Source organism: Pipistrellus hanaki (assembly GCF_964339955.1).
Source record: "Pipistrellus hanaki genome assembly, chromosome: 1".
NCBI lineage: Eukaryota > Metazoa > Chordata > Mammalia > Chiroptera > Vespertilionidae > Pipistrellus > Pipistrellus hanaki.
Window position 1 is genome coordinate 170,861,029 of NC_140503.1, and position 15,408 is coordinate 170,876,436.

A 15,408-nucleotide genomic window follows, 5' to 3' on the forward strand; every position below is an offset into this window, starting at 1 on the left:
GTAAGGGAATGATTAGGGGGTGATTAGGCTGGCAGGTGGAAGTGGTTAGGGGCAATCAGGAAGGCAGGCAGGTGAATAGTTGAGAGCCAGCTGTCCTGGATTGTGAGAGGGATGTCTGACTGCTCATTTAGGCCCAATCTCGGTAGGATCCTAGGGATAGGGCCTACAGGAGCAGTCAGACATCCCTCAAAGGGTCCCAGATTGGAGAGGGTGCAGGCTGGGCTGACAGACACACACACCCGTGAACAAATTTTATGCACCAGGCCTCTAGTTTAAAAATAAATGGCACCAAGGATTTGGCACTGACAACAACACTCTGCTTCCCCCAAGTGGGGCACAGGTGACACCCCACCAAATTGCAGCCAATGCTGCTGAGACCTCATGGCACAAAATGAGGTCCACAGCCCAGCCCAGCCCAGAAACAGTAGCTGTGGGTGCCAGGTAATGATGTCACATAGCAACGCCCAGTTTCCTCTCCCTAGTGACTAGCCTCCTTGGAGTTTCTTCAGCCAAGGAACATGACTTGCTTAATAGCCAGGCACAAATATTTTATCATTTAACCAAATGTTTGTGAAGCCTTTTTCTGTGCCTCATCTCATTTGATCCTCACAGAAGTCCTGGAGTAGGTAGGTAGGAATCCTATTTTCTTTTCATTAGCCAGACAATAGAGATTTAGAAAGTTTAGAAACTTGACCCAACTGAAAAGAATTAAGAAATGGTGGACCTTGAAAATGACTTCAGGTTTTCTCACTGCACAGAATATAGTCAAACACTGCTACAGTTAAATATTTTACCCTTTTTTCTCCCTGTGTGATATACAATAATAATCTGCTTTGAGTTGATATTTACTGCTGTGTTGCTAACAATTACCTGAAAGAGAAGTTGGGGTGTTTCACTGGGATGGAAAAAGTTTAGCTAAATCAGAAAGCAGGTCTAATTAAGCAAGTTTATCTATATATATATAAAGCTCTCACAGGTGCCAATCTCAGACGTATGTTTCTATCTGTCATTGTCTATCGTGAATTTGGTTGACACTTCTATTATAGAGAAAGGGCAAATATTAAAATATTTCTCCTAATTAATTTCCTTTCAAATTTCCTTTCAAAATGTCATTACTAGTATCCCAGTAATGACACTAGTAATGACAATATCAATAATGGCTACCCTTTATCAAATATACACCATTTTTACCAATATACATGTTATATCCATCACCAATAGTTGTGTAAAGTTAGTAAATCATTACTTCCATTTTAAGATTAAAAAATTGAATTAGAATTTTGATTGTCCAGAGTCACATTGGTGGTAAATGACAGGTCTAGCATATTATTTATGAATCTAGGGACCTAACAGTCCTAACTACTAAGCTAGTTCATGAAGAGAAGCTGCTTTTCCCAGAGACACTTGAAAGAAAAAAAAGAAATAATCAGATTTGTGAAATGATTGAATTTGGAAAAGTTTAAGAGAAGACGGAATCTCTGGCTGACTTTAATGGTGAGGTGAATATGGTATCACCAAATAGGGACTCTAGGATAAGAACCGTTCACTGAAGAACAAGGTTCATAAGTTATACTTGTGATTATTAAGTTTGAAACTTTATGGTATTTATAAATGATTTTTAGTAAAAGCAAAATTAAAACTTCAACTAATATCTAATTATATACTCCTCCCTCAATGACACTCAGGAACATCCCAGATTCAATTGCATATCACCATTCTCTCATAGTATGACAGAATCTCTGCTGGAACTATGCATAATGGCAGGCAGTGCATCCTCCTATTCTGATGAGACTAGTCAGAAATCCAGTATAACCCAGGCACAATTAGCAAGAAATAACCCTGAAATCTTTAATTTCTTACCACATAACTTAGTGAAGTATTCACAATTTTGCACTGTAGGCTTATGGACCTTATTTCTTTCCCCCAGCATAGATAGGGTCTTTATACTAACACATACTAGTTCCGGGCTGGAAAGTTCTCCTCTTTTCCAAATTAACTATTGCTCTTTATTCTGTTCTAATAATCTATGTACCTGTTTTTATGACACTGCTATACTGTTTTTATTACTATAACTTTGTAATATAGTTTGAAATCATGGAGTGTGATGCCTCTCCAGCTTTGATTTCCTTTCTTAAGATTACTTTTGTTATTTTGGGTCTTTTGTGGTTCCATACATATTTTAGAATAGTTGGTTCTGTTTCTGTGAAAGATGTCTTTGAAATTTTGATAGGGATTACATTAAATATATAGGTTACCTTGGACAATATAGACATTTTAACAATATTAATTCTTCCAATCCATGAGTACAGAATATTTTTCATTTATTTGTGTCTTCTCCAGTTTCTTTCCTTAATGTCTTATGGTTTTCAGTGTATAGGTCTTTTGTTTCTCTAGTTAAATTTATTTCTAGACATTTTTATGTAATTGCAAATGGGATTATTTTATTAATTTCTTTTTGAGATAGTTTTTTTTAAATTAACTTATATGCATGCAAGGGGTATTTGAATATTGATTTAGTATCCTGTGATTTCATAACCTTTTAAAGTAAAAAGTATTTGGATGAGGTAGGATAAGGGTGGAGTTGTAAGGACTTGAAAAAAGAGAAATAAAGAAGGTAAGAAATTGTACTTTGGTTATGTCTATTGGCTCCAGAGGTTTCTGATTTTAATTACTGAAGTAAGATTCAGCAGCTGCTAGAGGACCTCAGGAAGCCTTTTAAATCTGAAATTATTAGATTGTTTCATTTTTCTAGAACTTTAGAGAAAGAAAAATAACCATTCAGCCCATGCTCAATTTGGAAACAACATGTTTTGGAGTAGGACATAGATTATATTTCAAGCTTTCCCACTTTTTCATACAGCAGCTAAAGAGGAATAAGTACCTTCATTAGGTCCCTGTCCAGAATATAAAATTGCATGTCACTAATGCTCCTTAATTTCCAATGCTACACTTACTTCAAGTCCCCTCCCCCTCTCTTTTATTCTTGTGGTCTGTTGTAAATAACTAAGAATAATTTACCTTTAGCTAGTTTACATTTACTGGTTCAGCCAGTAATTTAAGGAGTGCTAAGTTAGGCCACTCCTGATTTTATAGTTAAAAACATTCAGAGTAGTCATGGAAGTTATTTACACTCCCACTGCAATGAATTGACAGCACTGTGATTAAGGACACTTTCTTCTAACTCTAAAGTCCAGAAATTTTATTACATCTCCCAGAAGTCTTTGTTTACCATTAAAAATATTGATGATAGCCCTAACCAATTTGGTTCAGTGTTGGCCTGCGGACTGAAGGGTCCCGGGTTCGATTCCGGTCAAGGTCATGTATCTTGGTTGCAGGCACACCCCCAGAAGGAAGTGTGCAGGAGGCAGCTGATCAATGTTTCTCTTTCACAGATGTTTCTAACTCTATCCCTCTCCCTTCCTCTGTGTAAATAATTAATAAAATATATTTTAAAATATTGATGATATTATCATATAATCAGTACATATAAAATAAACTGTGTAAGATCTCATTGGTTTTTAAAATAGTTTTTTCCTCTTCTTAGCCCACTTTCTCTTTTTATTGCTTTGTTTGCTTTATGCCTGATTACACATAAAAAAAACTAATAAATTATCTCAAAAAAGTAAATAATATGGGTGTGATTGAGGGGTTTCTTGACTTTTATAAATACATTTAGATATTGATCATAAAATTATTATTTAAGAAAAAATAAAAATAAAATAAAATAAAATAATTTTTCCTTCTGCTGATTTATAATACACAGTACCATGATCTGATGCTGCTAGATCTAGAGAAATGAAAAATTACTTTAGTGAATAAAATGCAATTAATAATTTAGTGAATAAAATGTAATAAACATATTGATGTTTTGTAAAACAAAGTCTCTTTGTATAAAATACAGTCTCAAACATGGACAACAAGCCGGATGTTTACAGAAGGGAGTTAGTGGATGTTCAGGGTATCCCTCTCTTCTGGTGCATTGCTGAGGAGTGGTCCCAGGTGGAGTCATTTGAAAGCCGACCAGATGACCTTTTGATCGCCACCTATCCCAAATCTGGTAAGACCTTTTCATTTATTTGTATAGTTGACCCTTGAACAACATGGGTTTGAACTGCATGTGTCTACTTATTTAAGGAATATATATATATATAGTTGTCTGTCCATATCCCCAGGGTGTGCATCAGCAGATTCAACCAACTGCAGATGGAAAACAGTATTTTCTTTTCTTTATTAAGGTATTACATATATGTCCTTATTCCCCCATTGCCTCCCACCACTCACACTCATGCTCTTACCCCCTGGTGTCTGAGTCCATTGGTTAGGCTTATATGCACGCATACAAGTCCTTTGGTTGATTTCTTCCTCTTACCCCCACCCTCACCTCTCTTCCCTCTGAGGTCTGATGATCTGATAGATGCTTCCCTGTCTCTGGATCTGTTTTTGTTCATCAGCTTATGTTGTTCATTATATTTCACAAATGAGTGAGATCAAGTTATATTTATATATTTCTGACTGGCTTTTTTCACTTAGCATAATGATCTCCAATTCCATCCATGCTGTTGCAAATAGTAAGAATTCCTTCCTTTTTAAAAAAATACATTTTATTGATTTTTTTTTTTTTTTTTTTTTTTTTTTTAGAGAGAGCAAGGGAGAGGGATAGAAAACCAGAAACATCAATGAGAGAGAAACACCAATCAGCTGCCTCCCGCACACCTCCCACTGGGAATGTGCCCACAACCAGGGTACATGCCCTTGACCATAATTGAACCTGGGACCCTTCAGTCTGCAGGCCGACACTCCATACACTGAGCCAATCTGGTTAGGGCTGTTGTTTTGCTATTTTTATATATTTATAAATATGAAACTATTAAGAAAGTCTTTGGAAGGTACCATTACACAAATAGTTCATCTACGAAGGTGCTCTTTGATGATGAATTTTTTCTAGTGTCCTTAATGTTAGATGGCTAGGTGGCTACACATAATTAATCATATACTCTTTTTGATCATTTTCTTTTCTTTTGTTCCAAGGTAAGGATATGGAGGGACCTGGAGAGTATTATGCTAATCAAAATAAACCAGTCAGAGAAAGACAAATATCACGTGATCTCACTTATATGTGAAATCTAATGAACAAAATAAACTGATGAACAAAAAAGATCCAGAGACATTTATACATGCAACAGACTGATATAATTCAGAGGGAGGGGACAGGAAGAGATTAACCAATGAACTTACATGCTTATATGCATAGATAGATAGGAAGCACTTGGGGAGGGGACAGAAAATGGGGTGGAGGAGGTCAATGGGGAGGAAAAAGTGAGACATCTATAATACTTGCAACAATAAAGATAATTTTTAAAAAAATATTCAAATTAAATAATTTTTAAATTTTTATTTTATTGATTTTAGAGAGAGGAAGAGAGAGAGAGAAAGAGAAACATTCATGTGGGAGAAAAACATCAATTTGTTGCCTCCCGATAGAACATGAAACCTAGATATGTGACTTGATGGGGAATTGAACCTGCCTCCCTTTGGTGTACAGAAGGATGTTCTCACTGAACCATACCAGCCAGGGAAAGTTAATTAAACCATTCCTTTTTTTCAAAACTAATGAAGAATAAACTTTTCAACTGAAAGCATATCTAAAATAGAATTTCCGCTGAAACCGGTTTGGCTCAATGGATAGAGCGTCGGCTTGGGGACTGAAAGATCCTCGGTTCGATTCCGGTCAAGGGCATGTACCTTGGTTGCAGGCATATCCCCAGTAGGGGGTGTGCAAGAGGCAGCTGATCGATGACTTGCTCTAATCGATGTTTCTAACTCTCTATCCCTCTCTCTTCCTCTCTGTACAAAGTCAATAATATATATATATATATATATATATATATATATATATATATATATATATATATAAAAAATAGAATTTCCTTCTATCAAATTTTATTGGCCACTATTCAAACCACCCACTGATAGGAAATGAAATATGTTGAATTTAGCTCTCTTTTGTTCTGTGAATTATTGCTTAGGCCTATGCAGATTAGGCAAAAAACTAGTATTCAAGTATAGTATTGAATTGACCCACCTTTTTCTTAGTACTGTAATTGTCTGACTTAGAAGAATGGGGATGAGTCTGGTACTTGTGATTTAGGAACATGAAGGAGTAAGAGTTATCCAGAAAAAGGACTAAATAAAAACGAGGCCTAAAGTACTCTTAATACCTGGAACCAATTCAAAGGTGCCTCCATGTGCAGATCATTTTTCAAAAACAATGCTGTTTGCATGGATTAATTATTTATTTTTTTAGTTTTCACCCTCAATAATTATTCAATTTAGAGACTATCATTATATGTTTCTTCATATATATATGTGTGTGTGTGTGTGTGTGTGTATATATATATATATATATATATATATATATATATATAATTGATTTTTTACAGAGAGGAAGAGAGAGGGATAAAGAGTTAGAAACATTGATGAGAGAGAATCATCTGTCAGCTGCCTCTTGCACACCCCCTACTGGGGATGTGCCCACAACCAAGGTACATGCCCTTGACCTGAATCAAACCTGGGATCTTTCAGTCCACAGGCCGATGCTCTATCCACTGAGCCAAACCGGTTTTGGCATATCATTATATATTTCATAAAGGGGAAAGAGATGGGAACAGTTAAGAAGATATTTTTCTTTTATGAATTGTAATCGATTTTTAAACAGTATCTTGATAGCCATATCATTGAGTGACACAGCCAATTAAATAGAGCATAAGCTCATGTACATTATAGCAATTTCTCAAAGTCTGGTGAGACACAATTTCATAAAGAACAGAGTGATGCCGAAGCCGGTTTGGCTCAGAGGTTGAGCGTTGGTCTGTGGACTGAAAGGTCCCAGGTTCGATTCTGGTCAAGGGCATGTACATTGGTTGCGGGCACATCCCTGGTAGGGGGTTGTAAGAGGCAGCTGGTTGATGTTTCTCTCTCATCAACGTTTCTAGCTCTCTATCTCTCTCCCTTCCTCTCTGTAAAAAATCAATAAAATATATATTTAAAAAAAAAAAGAACAGAGTGACTTAATCCATTGTGTTCAAACAGAATATATTGTCTTTGACTTGGTAGTGTAACAATGGTCACCACAGATAAAATGCCAAAATTCTCTTTGTTTTCCTTCATCCTTGTTTTTCTCTTCACCAAAATGTTAAACATTTTTACCGAAAGTGTCCTTCAGTCCCAAAGAATAATAGTCATTTTGATATTATTAGAAATGTAGAAATTGGAGTTCAGAGTCAGTAAAATTGGCTGCTTCCCCCAACTATCCCACACAGAAAAGTGAACTATCATTTCTTCTACAACATCTCCTTTCTAAAATTTTGTTTATTAATTTTTTAATTGATTGATTGGAGAAAAATGAGAGAGAGCAACATTGATTTGTTATTCCACTTATTTATGCATTTATTGGCTGATTCTTTTTTTTTAAATCAATCTTTATTGTTCATATTATTACAAAGGTTCCTCATTTCTTCCCCCCTCCACCAGGTTCCCACCCCACCCTCTGCCCCCTCCCCATCCCCCATTGTCCTCATCCATAGGTGCACAGTTTATGTTCAGTCTCTTCCTCCCTCCCTTTCCCCGATAGTAAATCCCTTTTCAGATAGTAAATCTGTTACTTAGCATTTTCTCATATCAATAATACCTCCACATGCCCAATGATACACTTCACACAAAAGACGTTTTCAAATAGGTCAACCAGCCTCATCCAGGCGCCACCCAAGGCACTCACAGATCAACACCCCAGCGCTATACTAACTCAACACATCCAGATCTAAGCCTTCATCACTTGATTCAGCAGACCCTCAAGTTCCCGCAAAAGTTTCCAGCCATGTCTGAGAGGCAGCCTTGGGGCGGGGGCAGGCGAGGAGCGAGCTGTTCCGGGCCTGGCTACTCCGGGCCTGGCCTCTGTTGCTCTGGTTCGTTCCACAACCAGCTGCTCCGGGTCTGGCCACTGCCGCTCCCAACCTGGCCGCTCCCAGACTGGCAGATGCTGCTCCAGGCCTGGCCGCACCCGACCCGGCTGCTCTGGGCCCGGCTTCTCCGGGCCCGGCCACTCCGGGTCTGGGTGATCCTGGACTGGGCATTCTGGGTTTGGCCGCCTCCGCCTCAGGTCCGGCTGTATTGGCTGATTCTTGTATGTGGCCTGACCAGAGATTGGAACTGGCAAGCTTGATGAATGGGCAGATGCTCTAATAACTGAGCTACCCAGCCAAGGCCCACAATGTCTCTTTTATATTCCATAATTTACTTCCTTTTCAGGCTTTACTTTTATGAGTATTTTAATCAGATTTGAGACATATGCAGAATACATATATATAGTATATGTTCAAGATATATAAGGATGTCTACTAGGAAAAGAGAGAAGAGAAAAAAGGCATGAATTCTAAGAGCACATTTTTATTTTTTATGTTACATAATGTCTTGTGACCATTTCATACTTTTTTGACAGAAAAGTTTAGAGTTCCTTCTCTCTCTTTCTTCCTTTTTTTTTTTTCAGGAACAACCTGGGTCAGTGAAATCGTGGATTTGATCTATAACAATGGGGATACAGAGAAATGTAAACGGGATGCAATATACAAGCGAGTGCCATTCATGGAACTTATAGTTCCTGGAATCGAAAATGGTATTTTCTCTTAATGTTCCTTTTCACCATAGGAGCAAATTCCTTTATTTTTTTTTGTGATGTCTAGAGGAATGATGATGAAAAATGATATAGATAGGAATCATAAGTATCTATAATAAAAGAGTATTCACTTATTCTAATAATCATATTACACTCCACTTCCACCCAAAGATCATATCTGAATAAGAAGAAATTTTGATGAGTATGTATTTTTTTTGTTAATAGGACTGTTGGAAGTCTTTAACATTTGAATATTCAGTGATCATTATACACAAAAAATTCAGTGTTTGATTCAATATAGAATGATATCTATTGCTAGTTAGTTGATCTTTACAGACTCAAGATAAAAAATGTTGAATTTAGGTTTCTTTTGTTCTGTGAATCATTGCTTAAGCCTGTGTAGATTAGGCCACTAGTATAGTATTGAGTTGACCCACCTTTTTCTTAGCACTTGGAAAGGTCTTACATTATTACATTGTTATAAAGTCTTACATTATTAAAATTTTTTAAATTAGTCATGAATCTTATAGCTTAATTTGATCTCAAGAAAGCTGGAAAGGGATGAAAAAGTACAAATTTCCAGTTATAAAAAATAGTCATGGGGATGTAAAGGGTACTAGACTTAAACCAAGGTAATCACTTCAGAAGATATTATGATGTCTAATCACTATGTTGTACACCTGAATGAATATAATACTTTATGTCAATTATAATTAAAAAATAAATTTAAAAATTAAAATGCCAAAAAAGAAAGCAGGAAAGGAATTTGAAATCCTCTAGTTCAGTGGTCTGCAAACCTCGGCTTGGAGCCACATGCGGCTCTTTGGCCCCTTGAGTGTGGCTCTTCCACAAAATACCACGTGCAGGTGCGCACGTACAGTGCGATTGAAACTTCGTGGCCCATGCGCAGAAGTCGTTTTTTTGTCTTAGTGAGTCTATTTTGAAGAAGTAGCGTTAGAACACTCAAGGGGCCAAAGAGCCCCATATGGTTCTCGAGCCGCAGTTTGCCAAACACTGCTCTGCTCTAGTTCAATTTCTCCACATTGTAAATTAGGCAAAGAAGATAAATGATGGAAAAATTTGGACATCTTGACCAACTGCTGTTTCTGCCTCATCAGATATTATATATGAAGATTTTATAGACAATTACAAAGATAATAAACTCTACAATTCATAGGCAATAAAACAGCCTAACTAACCAGAATTAATTATTTTTTAATCTCATGTAGATTTAGATTTATATGAGGCCATTTAGCCATATAATCATTTTAAGCCATATTGTGGGGTTAAAGTTTACAAAGTCTTAGATTATATTGTAACTGACCTTTATGATTCCACGTTTATAATGTAATTTAACTTTTATGCTTATAGGCATTGAGGACTTGAAAAAAATGCAGTCTCCTCGATTAGTGAAAACACACCTGCCTGTTCAACTTCTTCCTTTTTCATTTTGGAAGAATAACTGCAAGGTAGCAAAATTTAAAGAAATTATTCTTATTTGTGTTGTAATTTCTTTTACTAATTATGCAGGGATTAAGATAAGATTTCAACCCCTGGGTAAATCATTGTAAAAAAATAATAATGTGGTCCATATATTAAAGGTCAAAATATACCAATGGATTTCATTGCTATAGCTAAGGGATTACTAATACTCAGTGCCTAAGCCATAGTTTCTCTCAGGTTTTCTCTTCTCTAAAATACCTTTCTGTTTAAATCCCTTCACTGTCTACTTGTAAACAATAGACCTTTAAATGCCCCAGAACTGCTTATTTATGAATTCAGTGTCATTGCAATTTATAAATATATAAACTATACTAATAAAAGGGTAATTGCTAATTAGGGCAGAAGGCTACCAGACCACCGTCCAGACATCCTTCTGGACAAAGCCACAGCAGCTGTGAGGGCCAAGTTGGGGCTGTGAAGGGCCCAGTCTCAGGCCAGCAGTGGCAGTAGCAGCAGGGTAATGGGGGCAGTGCCTTCTCCTGATCCACCAGGTCGCCTCCTGTAGAGGGAGGGCAGACTATAGCTTAGGTCAGGAGCGAGGCAGAGGCAGTTAGGGTTGATCAGGCCAGCAGGGGGCAAGGTAGGAGTGATCAGGATGGCAGGAGGGCAAGGTAGGGGTGATCAGACAGGCAGGCAAAGGGATTAGAGGTGATCAGGCAGGCAGGTGAGCGGTTAGGAGGCTGTGGTCCCAGATTGCTAGAGGGATGTCCAAGGGTTCCAGATTGGAAAGGGTGTAGGCCAGACTGAGGGCGTCCCCCACACACACTCATGCATGAATTTCATGCACCAGGCCTCTAGTTATATATAATTTATAATCTATAAGTTATATATTTATGGAATTGTTTTAGGCGTCTTCTTTTAATACTCATTTTAATTTAAGCATAACATTTAGGGAAAAAAGTGCATACATCATCATATGCTATAGCTTGATGGATTTTCACAAAGTGAGTGTACCCATCAAACCAATAAATTAACTAGTACCCTAAAAGCTCTATTCCTTGTACATTTCCAGGCAAGAATCCGTATCTCCAAAATAACCACTATCCAGAAATTTTCACCATGAACTAGTTTGATGTTTTTTTGTCTGTAATTATAAAATATATAAACTTTAGTATTTACCCAAAAGTAATTTATTTTTAATGAAAAAAAATAACATTTTAACTCTAAAAATTGGTGTTTTTAATTAGTTTGGCTAAGTAATGATACAAAAAATATTCTAAATGTTAGAACAATATTATTTTTTGTCAATTTAATATTTAATTCTTATTATGCTTGGTTTTCCATATTTCAAGTGATGTCTTTTTTAAAATATATTTTTCTGATTTTTTTTTTTTTTTTTTTTTTTTACAAAGAGGAAGGGAGAGGGAGTTAGAAACATCTATGAGAAACATTAATCAGCTGCCTTCTGCCCACCCCCTAGTGGGGATGTGCCTGCAACCAAGGTGCATGCCCTTGACCGGACTCGAATCTCAGACCCTTTAGTCCACAGGCCAATGCTTTATCTACTGAGCCAAACCGGTTAGGGCTCAAGAGATGTCTTTTGAAAGGCTGAAGAGAAACCAGAGGTGTAAGGGATGAGAAGACTTTGTGTTAAAATAACTAGGTTTTTGTCAATATCCTATGTCAGGTATATCTACACACAGCCAGATCAGGAAATGAGAAAGAGAAAAATAGACATTCTGTCAAGATAAGCAAATGTTCACACATTTTTAAAGAATATACTTTCTTTTTTAAAAAAAGACAACATATTTTATTGATTTTTTACAGAGAGGAAGGGAGAGAGATAGAGAGCTAGAAACGTCGATGAGAGAGAAACATCAACCAGCTGCCTCTTGCACACCCCGTACTGGGGATGTGCCCACAACCAATGTACATTCCCCTGACCGGAATCGAACCTGGGACCTTTCAGTCCGCAGAGCGACGCTCTACCACTGAGCCAAACCGGTTTCGCCCATTTTTAAAGAATATAAACAAAATTATGATTTATTATCTCTCCCCACAGATGATCTATGTGGCACGGAATGCTAAAGATGTGGCTGTGTCCTACTATTATTTCTACCAAATGGCAAAATTGCACCCAGAGCCTGGTACCTGGGAGGAGTTTCTGGGTAAATTCATGACTGGGAAGGGTGAGTCCAATTCTTACTTTCATCATGGAGTTTCATAATGAAAAGTCTTTTTTATATATAAATTTTGTATTTATTATAAACCTAATATGTCCTCAGCACTGTACTAATGCATGAGGAAAACAATAGAAGAAAAAGAATACATTGCCATCTCTTCCCTTTAAGGACTTTTGGAGAATATATGATAGAGAGGTTTTTAAGCTGTTGGTCTCATTGTTTCATTAGTACTTGCTGATTACTGCCAGGTGCCTTTTTTCATGCTATATGTCATTATTTTATACATATTTATTGACCCCTTTTTTCTTAACAATTTCTTCAGTTTAATTATATAAACTAAAAAGTATTGAATGAAGATTTTAACTTCAAGGTTCTATTTTTCTATCTGTATATCTTCTCTTTCAGAATAATATACTCAGATCCATGGTAGTAACTTTCCATTAATTTTCATATAAACATTTGCCAAGTCTCTTTTCAAAGCAAATACATCTCAATGGAATCTTGCAATTTTTTTTTTTTACTCCTGCCATTAGTTTGGACTATTCTGTGTCCATAGAATGTCTACACATTCATATTATCAATGCCCAACTCTTCTTAGAACTAGCTACACTCCACTGCTGCCACAGCTGCCACATCTCTCCATCCTTATGTTTTTCTCTCCCTATTTCCCTCTCCTATGAACATCTGTACCACTTGTTGTCTGTATTATTACCTGCCATCTTCCTCTCTTAGTTTTAATTTTATTTACCAAAGGCTGTATTTATTTGTTAAGTTTGCCACAATGTACCACAGGCTGAGTGGCTTAAGCAACAAAACTTTATTTTCTCACAGTATTGGAAGATAAAATTCAAGATCAAGGTATCCTCATGATGGTTTCTTCTGAGGCCCTTTGTGTTGCCTTGCAGATGACCATCTTTTATGTGTCTTCACATGGTCTTCTTTCTGTGTATGTCTGGGTTGTAATTATCTCTTTTTATAAAGAGATCAGTTTTATTGGATTAAAACCTGTCAGGGATGTGGAAACTTTCCCATTTCCCTCTTAATTCTTCTGGCTGGAAGAATGAACATAAGGTAGGTTAACAAAAGTTTTAATACTTTCATTATAGGGAATTCACATAAGCATGAAAATTTTAAGGAGAGGAAGGCAAAATGAGGTCTATCTGTCATTCTGGATCAAGGAGGAAGAACCAGGGAAGTAAGGCAAACATACAAGGGGATTTTCAGTAAACAAGTGTTTATGGGTCATCTTGAAACAATGGGACATATGAAGGACTTTGATGAAACGGGCTTTGCCAAGTTCCTCCCTGCACCATACCTGGTTCAAATTAAACTGGAGTATCCCATGATATCTCTCTTCCTGGAGCAGGTCCACTCTCTTCAGTTATTTTATTCAATAAAGGAGAAGGCCAAAGTTTCTTCCTGAGCCTCTGAGCCTTGGTTATTTTTAGCTTGAAATATGTAATCTGTATGCCAGAGTAGCAGAACTTGGTGAGACTGATTTTGATTCCCAACAGACACATCTTAATGAGCTCATTTTAACTTAATTACCTCTGTAAAGACACCATCTTCAAATATAGTCACACTAGTGACCCATACACAGACTTGTGCACATTGAATTAGAAGGTGGCCTGCCGGGTGGGACTGGGCCAGATGGGCCAAACACGCCCTGGAGCCATCCCTCTGGCAGTTGAGGTCCCTTGGTCTGGCCTGGCCTATGGGAATCGGGCTGATATTTGCTCTCTGACATCCGCTGAGGGGTCCAGCGTGTGAGAGGGCACTCTGCAAAGTTGCTGTCATGCAGGGTATGGTACACAATCACAAGTGTGCAGTAAACCAGATTCGGGGTGACAATGCCCCCGCAAAAACATAACCCACAGCCGAAGGTAGAACCATGCAGCCATGGGAGGAATTGGGCTCCTTCCTCTCTGGTTCAGGGTGTGTCACCTGAAAACCACCACTGCCAAGTCACTGCAGCTCAGCACCTCCTGCCTTGAGCATCTGCCTCCTGGTGACCAGTGTGCATGATAGTGACCAGTTGGACAGGCAGATGGACACTTAGCATATTAGCCCTTAATATATATATATATATATATATATTTATTTTTTTTTCTGAAGTATTGGGCTTCAGACTTCAACACATTAATTTCAGGGTAGACACAATTCAGCCATAATACTCTGCTTTCTGCGCGCCCCCCCCAAAAAAAAAATTTATGTCCTCACATTCAAAATGCATTCACTATATACCTCAAACCACAGAAGTCTTAAACTATTCCAGCATCAATTCTGCATCTAAAATCTATTCTAAATTTCATGTAAATCAGCCCTACTGGGTTTGGTTCAGTGGGTAGAGCATTGGCCTTCAGACCGAAGGGTCCCTGGTTCAGTTCTGATGAGGGGCACGTGCCTTGGTTGCAGGCTTCTCCTTGGATAAAATTCCTCTTTAACTGTGAACTTGTAAAATCAGATAGTCTTTCTCCAAAATATAATGGTGGGACAACCATTAAGATAGACATTCCCATGTGGAAAAAAACAAATAAGACAGAAAAAAAAAAAAAAGCTGAAATTTAACAAGGCAAATTCCATTAGATTTCAATGCTTGAGAATAGTCATCTGGATTAGGGCCCACCCTTAATGACATAATTTTAACTTAATTACTTCTTTAAAGATCCCATGTCTAAATTCAGTCATATTATGAAGTACTGACTGGTGTTTAGGACTTCAACTGAAGAAGTTTAGGGACACAATTTATCTCATAATGGAAGTATTTTATTCTAAGTAGATTGTAAATTCAGTGAAAGCAGGGGTGATTTGATATAGCTCCCTTATACTAGCATATCCTTTTCTTGAACTAATAAATAAGCAGTATATATTCCTTACTACTTTTGTTTTTAATTACACTTGAATAACATTTAACAGTTTAATAATTCTTGACTTCATGTAAGTGGTTTTAATTTGCAAACATTTTATCTTTCAATGTAGTGGCTTTTGGCTCTTGGTATGACCATGTGAAGGGCTGGTGGGAGAAAAAGAAAGATCATCGTATCCTCTATCTATTCTATGAAGACATGAAAGAGGTAAGAAATAACCACAATTTCTTCTTTATTTTTTAAGGAA

The 15,408-nt window shown here is 37.1% G+C and overlaps 1 protein-coding gene across 4 annotated transcripts in view; it reads left to right on the forward strand.

Moving 5' to 3' along the window:
- Positions 1 to 15,408, forward strand: part of LOC311625768 (sulfotransferase 1 family member D1-like) — a 31,320-nt gene that overhangs the window by 11,265 nt on the left and 4,647 nt on the right. For all 4 annotated transcript variants that reach the window (XM_084890353.1, XM_084890354.1, XM_084890355.1 and 1 more), the window contains 5 exons: positions 3,902 to 4,057; positions 8,543 to 8,668; positions 10,040 to 10,137; positions 12,174 to 12,300; positions 15,274 to 15,368. In XM_084890353.1, the coding sequence (XP_084746479.1) occupies positions 3,910 to 4,057; positions 8,543 to 8,668; positions 10,040 to 10,137; positions 12,174 to 12,300; positions 15,274 to 15,368 (594 nt within the window). In that variant the 5' untranslated portion in view covers positions 3,902 to 3,909. The remainder of the gene's footprint in view (positions 1 to 3,901; positions 4,058 to 8,542; positions 8,669 to 10,039; positions 10,138 to 12,173; positions 12,301 to 15,273; positions 15,369 to 15,408) is intronic.